This window comes from Opisthocomus hoazin, chromosome 17, assembly GCF_030867145.1.
Source record: "Opisthocomus hoazin isolate bOpiHoa1 chromosome 17, bOpiHoa1.hap1, whole genome shotgun sequence".
Lineage (NCBI taxonomy): Eukaryota > Metazoa > Chordata > Aves > Opisthocomiformes > Opisthocomidae > Opisthocomus > Opisthocomus hoazin.
Genome location: NC_134430.1, coordinates 7,647,630 through 7,657,010, shown reverse-complemented (window position 1 = coordinate 7,657,010; position 9,381 = coordinate 7,647,630). Strand labels below are relative to the sequence as shown.

Below are 9,381 nucleotides of genomic sequence, written 5' to 3'. Positions count from 1 at the left end.
CCACCCCACGCGGTGCTGCCCCTCCGGGAACCCCTCCCGGGGCTGGGTGCCCCTCACCTGCCCTCTCTAACCCCCAGCGTCCCCCCTTCGCCACCGGCCCCCGAGGAGATGTCACGGGGTGCTCTAGGCGCCTCGAGCCAGCGCGCGAACCCCAGGCCCTGTCACCAGCCCCCTCCCGCGGGATGGAGCTCACGGGGGCTCCGGGCCGGCCTGCAGCCGCCCCACGTGGGGTCCGTGCTCACGGCAGTGGTCTGTGCTGGGGAGCAGTGGGGGGCTCGGCTGTGCCCCCCGGGCTGCGGGTGGTGGTTGTGGGCCTCGAGGCGCCGCGGTGGGGCCGCTGTGCCAATTCGGGGCGTTTGCACGGTGATGGGGGGTGTCCGGGGGGCTGAGCAGCGAGCGGACAGCAGCCGATGCGCCTTGCTAACGAGCCCCTGTCCCCCGCGTCACCCGCTCGCTCGTGTCGGTTTGTCTGTCTCGGCCCAGGGCTGGCCCAGCTCTCCCAGAAACGGCACCGCAGCAGCTGGGGCTGTGTCCTGCCGCGACACCCCGCGCCCCGTCCCCGCGCCCCGTCCCCGCGCCCCGTCCCCACAGCGGGCGCCCGAGGGGAGACGCTGCCAAGCGCTCCCATCAGTGCACACACAGCCAGCGGCCAGGAATGTAGTTATCCTTTTATTTATAAACAATTCAAGGTAAAATAAGTGCAGAGGAAAGCACTGGCTGACCCTGCCCGGGGACCCGTCGGCAGCGGGCTCGGCGTCGGGAGGAACGCGGGCTGCGAGCGACGGGGCTCTGCGCGTGGCCGGAGCCCCAGCTCCCTCCGACCACGCTGCTGCGGCAGCAGGGACTGCGGCACAGCCTTGGCTGTACAAGAAAAAGCCTTTTTAATACTTTGGGGTTTAGGGTTGGTGGGATTTTTTGTGGTTTTTTTTTTTTTATTTTTTTGTTTTTTTGCAACTTTTCCCCTTAGGGGTAAACCTGACCCAGTGCAAGAGACTGGAGAGTTGGTCACCACGGGGCCCGCGCGGTTGGCCGGGAGGAGGGCGCGAGACGCGGCTCTGGGCGCCCGCAGGGTGATCTAAAGGCAGGGGAGGAACGAAGTGCTTGTGGTGGGGGTCCCCGTCCCAGCCCTTCGGTCACCGCGCGCGGGAGCACGTGTGGGTGCACGCGTGGGTTACGCGCGCCCGGGACAGCCCTCGCCTCTCCCCACCACCTGCCCGGCAGCCCCCGCTCCGCACCCCTCCTGCAGCTACAGAAACGTGGCTGGGACAGCGGGGTCCCGCTCAAGTGCCATCACAAATAAATAGATGAGACTGCCTGACACGAACAGGTGCCCCCGGGCAGGGCGAAGCCCTCGCAGGAAGAGCAAGGCCAGGGCCGGCGGCCGCGCCGGGCTCCTCCGACCTGCTCGAGCCCGCAGCCGCTCGCAGGCGCTGCGCCGGGACGGACCGGAGCGCCGGGGCCCCGGCGAGGACAAACCTCTGCATCTCTGGCTAAAAAGCTCCGAGAGCTGCGAGTTCAACAACGGGTAGAAAAATCATTTCATCATTTGAAACAGACGACTCTTTATAAAAAAAAAAAAAAAAATTTTCAAAAACAAAAAAAAAAGCAACCCTCCAAAGAAAAAGAAAAGAGCGAGGGATCAGTCGAGTCCTGCAGCATCCAGCCAGCCTCCGGCACCGACCCGGGCCCGTCCTTGCCCCGGGCACCAGACCCAGCCACGCTCCTCGGCTCGCTCCACGCTCCCAGGCAGCGCCGCGTGGCCTTCCCGGGCAGAAATAAATACGAAGGCCTCCGTCCCCGGCGTCCCCGGCTGGAGGAAGGCCGGGAGCCGAGGGGCAGGGAGAGCCGGGGAGGCGAGTGGTCCCCGGGCTGGGCGGCCGGGCTCCCCCCGGGCCTGGAAGATGGAGACGGGAGCGGTCGCTGCTCTGAGCTACGGGGCTGAGCGTGGGCTGGGGGCACCGTCCCCCTCGCAGCCAGGCTGCCCGGCCAAGCGCAGCCCACCCCCCCCCCCCCCCCCGCGAGGGGACGAGAGCCGAGGGCCGCCCTGAGCTGGCGAGGCCGGGAGCGGGAGAGGAGCCCGGTCCCCACGGGCTCTGCCCGGAGCCACGGACGCAGGGCCGGGAGCCCGCGGGGAAGCGGCGGCTGGGCGGCGGGGAGAGACCCCCCCCGCTCCCAACACGACGCCCACGGCGGAGTCCGGTGCGAGGCGGCGGGGCCAACCGGGCGGGCGCAGGGATGGGCGGGCGGCGGGAGCCCTGCGGCGCGGCCGGGCTGTCGGCGAGGCGTCCGTCTGCGGCGTGAACGGGGGTGTGCATGCGTACCTGTCGGCAGGCGAGCGCGGGTGCGGCTGGCCAGGAGCGGGGCTCCCAGGGTCCGTCCTGCCGAGCGTCCGCTCAGAACTTGCCTTGCTTTAGCTTGTCGATGTGGTAAGTGAGCTTCAGGGCCGGCCCCAGCTTCAGCCCCATGTACTTCATCATCATGTCGCTCCGCAGCAAGAGCAGGGCCTTCCCGTCGATCTCCTGCGAGGAGGGGAAAGCAGAGCGCTGATGGGGGTCGCTGCTGGAAGCCCCCTCCCCGCCCAAAGCGACGGCACCAGCGCGGCACGGCCCGGGGTGCAAGCACCGCTCAGCAGCGACGGAGCTGGGCATCCCGGCGCGGCATCCCCGCATCCCACCCCGCCGGCAGCGCGGGGTCAGCCCCAGCCCCCCACGTCCAGCTGGTCAGCAGGCCCTGAGGGGGGGGGGATTCCCTCGCAGGGGAACGATGGAGGCAGCGGCAGCGCAGGGGAGCCGTCTCCCGCTCGCTCTGTCATCCATTTCCACTGCAGGGAAACGTCCCGTGAGGGGATGCGCCAGCCCTGACAGCAGCCCTGCCACCGGCCCTGAAGCCAAGGCTGGAGAGGGAGGCAAGGGACCAGAACCTCCCTGGAGACGGCCCCTGTGCGCAAACTTCTGGAGTTCCTGAGCGATGTCGCAGCAGCCGGCAGGGCAATGGTGCGGCTCCGCATCCGCAGCAGGGCCGATCTCAGCGTCACGGCTTTCACAGCCATCTGCTGCTCTGCAGCTGAGCCAGACGTGCCCTCGCCGAGGCTCGGGAGCAGAGGCACCACGAAGCTCCAAGTAACCAGAGAACGGCTTCGCACTCTGCAGCTGCCAGCAGGAGCCTTCCAGTCCCCTGCAGCGTTCCTCCCCTTGGCCCGGTCCCAGTCTGGCCCAGAGCTTTGCAGTGGACAGGTTTCCATGAAGAAAATGTTAATAGACTTGTAAACGAAAAGTAAAAGCCACAGTCTGTACAACAGGAAACCCTGTCCTATGCCAGTGCACAGCTGGGTCTCACACTTGGGAAGATCTCCAGTCAGCTCCAGTACCAGCTTCGTTCCGCTTTTTCCTTCTTCAAAGTGAAGCTCTTCCTCAGGACTGCCAGCACAGGGGACTTCCAGCCCTTAGCAGAGCTGAGCACCCTCTCATATCACTAAAACAAAACAGTTCTCAATTACTGGTGGTTCTAAACTAGAGCTAATTAAGGAAAAAGCACAGGTGGAGTGTCTGTCGTCTCAGCCCAGCACGAAGCAAGCAGCCTCCCACGGCCTCTCCCGCCCGGGGCAGCCGGGCTCTTCCTCCCGCCGCTCCTCCGCCTTCTCGGGCAGCAGCAGGGGCAACGCGGCCTGAGCCGAGGGCAGAGGAAGATGAAGAGTCGGGCAGGAATGGGGACGTGGAGCTGCCAGAACATCTGTAGCTTCCCTTGCGCAAGCTCCGTGCCGTACGCCTGCAGCTGTTTCCACTTCCAGCGCCGCACAAGCACCAGCGCCGCGGGAGACCCCCTTCCACGAGAAGCAGGGGTTCGGCAGCAACGCGCTCCATGGATTCCGCCTGCAGCACGCCTCTTGCCAGGAGAAATTCGCCACCAGGTGAATATCGAGACCCCGGGCTGAACAAGGGTCCGTGCTTTCGGTGGTGGGGCTCGAACCGGAGCTCTCCATCTGCACGGCGGCAGCGGGGCCTGGAGCTCCGGGTGGGCTGCGGGGCCTTCCCCTCGGCGGCTCCTGAGCAAGAGGATCCCGTGCCCGAACGCGGGCCCAGCAGGGTTCATGAGGACGGTTTTCTCCGCACAAAACCCCAGCTGGACACAGCGCTGCCGTTCTTCCGCCTCTCCCAGACCCTCCCGGCGCGAGGATCTGCCCCTGCCGTGCAGCAGACGCGCGCGCACGGGACTCACGTGCTTTCGGAAGAGGTCAGCGTGGGGTCCCAGCTGGGGGTCTGCTTCCCGTATGAACTGCATCACCTCCTCCACCGTCCAGGACGAGGGGTCGCGGCCGCTCAGCCGCGCGGCGTCTCGAGACCCAAGGTACCGGTCCGAGCCTGGGGGGGAACGGCGAGAGAGCGGCCGTCAGTCCGCAGCCCCGCAGCCCCGCGCCGGCCGCCGCTCACCCTCCCGCTGCCCATCGGCCTCCTCTCGCCACGCACCGGCAGAGACGGCGCGAAGGCCACGTCCCCGCCGCACCCCGGAGACCCGGCCCGCACCGGAGCCTTGCTCTCTCTCCTTAGGCCTTACTTTTCGGGGCAGCTTTCTCTACAGAGCCCTTTTCCTCACTCCCAGCCTCAGTTTCCCCCTGCCCCCCTTCAGCTGGGTTTGCCCCCCACCCCCCTCTTCCTCGCCCACCCACTGACGGTTCCCACCTTCGCGGAAGACAATCCTCCATCCCCGCTTCTCTCCATTTTCCCCCTCGTTGCCCCGCTCCCAACACCGCCTTTCGCAATCTGAACACGGCAAAGCTGGGTTACGTTTTCGTCAGCTGCGTTTCCCGACGGACCGAGCCCACGGGCGGAATTCCGCTGTCCGGCCGCGCTGCCCCGACTCCGGCTCCCGCGGCGCCGGCGCTGCCCCAGCCCTGCCCCACGCGCGGACGGGGGGACGCAGACGGAGCCAGGCGTGGGCAGCCTGGGCTTTCCAGCGGCTTTTCGTGCTGCCGTGCGCCCACGACAGCTTCCCTTGCGAACACCCAGCGCTGCCGTGCGCCGATTCGCTGCGGCGAAGCTCTCCCGCCCCGTCCCTCCGCACGGACGCGTGCCGCTCGCCCGCCGCCGTCCTCCTGCCGCCCGCCCCAGCTCCCAGCCCCGGCCGGCCGCTCTGCGCTCCCGATCCGGCCTCATCGGCTCCTTCGCAGCCCCCTGCCCACGCTCGCCAGTCCAGCTCCCGCCCGCTCCGTCCTCTCCGCCGCCCTCGCGTCCTCCCAGCCGCCACGCCGGAGCGGCGACCCTGCCAGCGTCGCTCTCCGTGCTGCCGCCCGCCCGTCTGCCACGTCTCCAGAGCTGCCCTAGACCTCACGGACTACCTGTGCGCTGGGCGGAGGCCAGCCTCTGGCACGTGCTGGAGTTAGAGAGGTGTAACCGAGTTAGAAAAGCCCTTTTTTGCCAAGTTTGGAAGCGGAGGGCTGGCTCCCGAGCTCTCTTACCCCCAGAGCTAAGCCTGCGCAAGGCAGAGGTGCTGCCCTGGGTGAGGCTAGAGGGCTGCTGCAGGTGCCTGTATCCCGGCAGGCGACAGTCTCTGGAGCTCCGGCTGTGGCTGGAGGAATGGACCGAGTTCAAGGCAGAGTCCATGGGGTCCAGGCGAGGCTCCAGGGGCCCTGGGAGCCCATCTCCCAGGACAAAGGTTTCACCTGGAACGCACCAAGCTGCAGTCAGTGCACCCGCACGCCGCGCAGCCCGACGTTACCGCAGAACCGCGGCAGAGGCAGCGCGCGGGCGGGCTGGGGGGTGGTCGCCTCCAAAGCACGCAAAGTCAACCAGGCACTGCTGAAGCGCTGGGGTTTGCCTGGCAAATGCCAGTCTGACCAGTTAGCGGTGATACTGGTTGGTGCCCAGGCCGGAGGGACAGCTACTCCGTTAACGGCACCGCCAGCTCTGGCTTGCGGTCCTAGAATCATAGAACAGAATCATAGAACAGTTTGGGCTGGAAGGGACCTTATAGATCACTTAGTTCCAACAGCCCCTGCCATGGGCAGGGACATCTTCTGCTACACCAGGATATATTATATTAGAGTATATTATTTAGTACTACTCCCCTAAGCCAGTTACCTCTAGACAACAGCCATAAGCAAACACTTCTTTCTTTGGCTAGCTTCTTTTTGAGGCTTCCATGTTCTACAACAGTTTCATATCCCTCAATAAACCAGACACATTTGTTTAAAAATTGTAGGTGCTTTTATCTCCTTTCCCAGCCTGCTTGCCTCTGCTGAGAGTGTAGCCGCCTCTTGTCTTGGCTTACCATTAAATAACAGAAGCAGTGTTTAGCGGATCTGTGTCCTTCGGGCTTCCCTCGGGTGGCCGGTGGTGCAGCCTGCCCGTTCTGGATGCCAGCAGACACAGGACACCCAACAGCCCCGAGCAGGGAGAGCAGGCTCCCCGAGCAGGGAGAGCAGGCGCCGCAGACCACCAGCACTGGTGTGCGAGGTAACGGACCCGGCGGTTGGGAGCGGGGGGTGTTCAGCCAGACTCGCACCGCACCCGGACGGCAGCACGCGCGCCGAGCGGGAGCGAGCAGCAGGCTCCTCTGAGACCTCAGCTGCACCGTCCCGGCCAGGCAATGCTCTCACACCACGCTTGTCCTGGCCCCAAGAGCCAGGTGCTGGTGACCGGCTGCTCACCCCTCCTGACCTCCTGCCAGGCCCTTCGTCGCCTCACCAAGGCGGTGACCAACAGCCTTTGCTGGGACATGCGCAGGAGGGACAGGGCAGAGGGCTCTCCCTGGGCAGGGCTCCCAGTGTGAGACTGGCTTCCTCACCTTCTCTTCCAGAACCACATTTACTTGTCAGCTGTCAATGGCAATATTAGGATGGAGGGGCGGAGGAAACTACCCAGGTGACATCTTGCATTGGCTGAGCCAGCAGGATCTCCCTCGGCTGTTGTACTGCGACAGCTTCACCCTAGGACCACATGTTTGTAGACTTTACCATGGCAGAACCCAGTCTCAGTCCAGGTGGACCTGATGCCTCATGAATCATCCTCAAACGCTGCGTTATTATAAAATACCTGGCGAGTTCGTACAGCCAGAAGAACGCAGCTCCTACAACGCCGGGGTATCGCCTGAGAGCTCTAGGCTGGGCCACCGCATCTGGCTGGGAGCTGGAGCTCCTCTACCAGCGTCCGGAAAGACCCTGAGATCAGCTCGCAGTCCTGAGCTGCTGCCACTCGCACACCACGGCAGGTGACAAGGGTGAAGGAACCTGAGCAACTGCCCCAGCCAGACCCTGAGCTTCTTCCCTGGGACTTCCCAGACCACCGGAGCAGCAGGTGAGAAGCCAGCACAGTGAGGCTGTGCTGAGCTGGGATGGTGGTGAGGTGCGGAGCGGATACTGCAGCCCCTGAGACCCAAAAGCTGTTGAGATTTGCCCAGACTTTCTTGCTAAGCTGCTGCTGCCGTGCCCCGGTGAAGGGAGATGCAGCTTGCCAGACTGATGCGGTACCCGAGTGTCGCAGAGGTTGGGCCCCACCAACTGGGGCAACCTCTCCTGGAGACACGCTCTTCTCTCTGGTCTCTATAGCACTGTTCTGTGACCTGGGATCCTCCGGTTCCAGTGCTGCTGTCTGTCTGTCTTTGAGCAGACATCCCGGAGGCGAGTTTGGCTGGAGGCAGCCAGCCCGCACCTTCCCTGGCTCCGCTCTCGCCTGGCGTCTGGCAGATGTGAGGTGATCACTGCAACACCCCAGCTCGGGGGCTTCGCGCTTCCGCCTTGCGCTGCTTTCAGGTCTCTGGGACGCCCCTAGAAACCAGCAGCACATCCTTCCAGTCTCGTGTAGAGACAGCGCTCGGGTGCCCCAGTGCCCTGCGCTGCCTGCTGGCCCCCATGCCACAGGTCTCCCACGGGGACAGATGTGTTTTCACCCGCTCTTTATGCCCAGGAGCAGGATTCTGGCTCATGACTATCCCTGAATAACTTTGGACCCCTCCTTCTGTCCCGCCCCGCCTTCCCACCATCCCATTCCAGCACAAGACTGGATGCCATCCCAGCACGGAGCTGGCTGCCCGGGCCCGAGGCGGGCAGAGCTTCCCTGGCCTGGGCCCGGATACACCCACACAGCGGACGCGACTCACACCGGTGGTCTCTACAGGAGGGTCCTCATAGCAGCTTTGTGGTCTCCTCTGCAACAGGACAGTTTTGCTTAGGACCCCAACTGCTTCCCATTAAACATGGACAGGCTGGAGAGTTGGGCAGAGAGGAACCTGATGAGGTTCAACAAGGGCAGGGTCCTGCACCTGGGGAGGAACAACCCCAGGCACCAGTACAGGCTGGGACGGACCTGCTGGAGAGCAGCTCTGCGGAGAGGGACTGGGAGGGCTGGGGGACAACAGGGTGACCATGAGCCAGCAGCGTGCCCTGGGTGCCAAGGAGGCCAATGGGATCCTGGGGTGCATCAAGAGAAGTGTGGGCAGCAGGGCGAGGGAGGTTCTCCTCCCCCTCTGCTCTGCCCTGGGGAGGCCCCATCTGCAGTGCTGTGTCCAGTGCTGGGCTCCCCAGTTCAAGAAAGATGAGGAGCTACTGGAGAGAGTCCAGCGGAGGGCTACGAGGATGAGGAGGGGACTGGAGCATCTCTGCTACGAGGAGAGGCTGAGGGAGCTGGGCTTGTTCAGCCTGGAGAAGAGAAGGCTGCGAGGGGACCTTCGAAATGCCTCCAAATATCTGCAGGGTGGGGGTCAGGAGGACGGGGCCAGACTCTTTCCAGTGGTGCCCAGCGACAGGACAAGGGGCAACGGGCACAAACTGAAGCAGAGGAAGCTCCAGCTGAACCCGAGGAAGAACTTCTTCCCTCTGAGGGTGCCGGAGCCCTGGCCCAGGCTGCCCAGGGAGGCTGTGGAGTCTCCTTCTCTGGAGATATTCCAGCCCCGCCTGGCCGCGGTGCTGTGCAGCCTGCTCTGGGTGACCCTGCTTGGGCAGGGGGCTGGGCTGGGGGACCCACAGAGGGCCCTGCCAACCCCTGCCCTGCTGGGATTCTCTGCAAAAGGGCGATGTCTGCCTCACAGGGAGTGCAGAGGTGTGAGGGGCTCAGCAGGCAGAGCCCTCTGCACCGGCCGGGATGCTCTGTGACAGGGAAGCAGTCGCAGGTGTGGGATCAGCTCTGTCCCGCACATCTCTGTCCTCCGAGGATGTCCACCCTCCATCCTCTGCGAGGTGACATGCAGCCTCAGCTTGCCAGGAAGCCCCGGGACATCTGTCCAACACGCACTGGGTCAGGCAAATGTGTGTGTCTAACCACTCGTTGTCCTGGCTCCGGCTGGGATGGAGTTCATTTTCCTCTCCACCTCTGCTGTGTTTTGGATTTAGCACGAGAAGAAGGCTGGTATGGTTTGACACCCAAGGTGGGGCTGGAAGGGCTGAGCAGAGCT

General features: G+C 64.6%; 1 protein-coding gene across 8 annotated transcripts in view; it reads right to left on the bottom strand.

The window, feature by feature from the left end:
- Window positions 1-911: 911 nt before the first annotated feature.
- The window catches only part of SCMH1 (Scm polycomb group protein homolog 1), a 75,586-nt gene continuing 67,116 nt past the window's right edge, over window positions 912-9,381 (bottom strand). For 6 of the 8 annotated variants that reach the window (XM_075437721.1, XM_075437725.1, XM_075437728.1 and 3 more), the window contains 3 exons: window positions 5,453-5,656; window positions 4,216-4,358; window positions 912-2,519 (listed from right to left, as the gene is read on the bottom strand). In XM_075437721.1, the coding sequence (XP_075293836.1) occupies window positions 2,394-2,519; window positions 4,216-4,358; window positions 5,453-5,656 (473 nt within the window). In that variant the 3' untranslated portion in view covers window positions 912-2,393. The remainder of the gene's footprint in view (window positions 2,520-4,215; window positions 4,359-5,452; window positions 5,657-9,381) is intronic. The other 2 variants (XM_075437726.1, XM_075437727.1) reach the window with 1 other exon arrangement.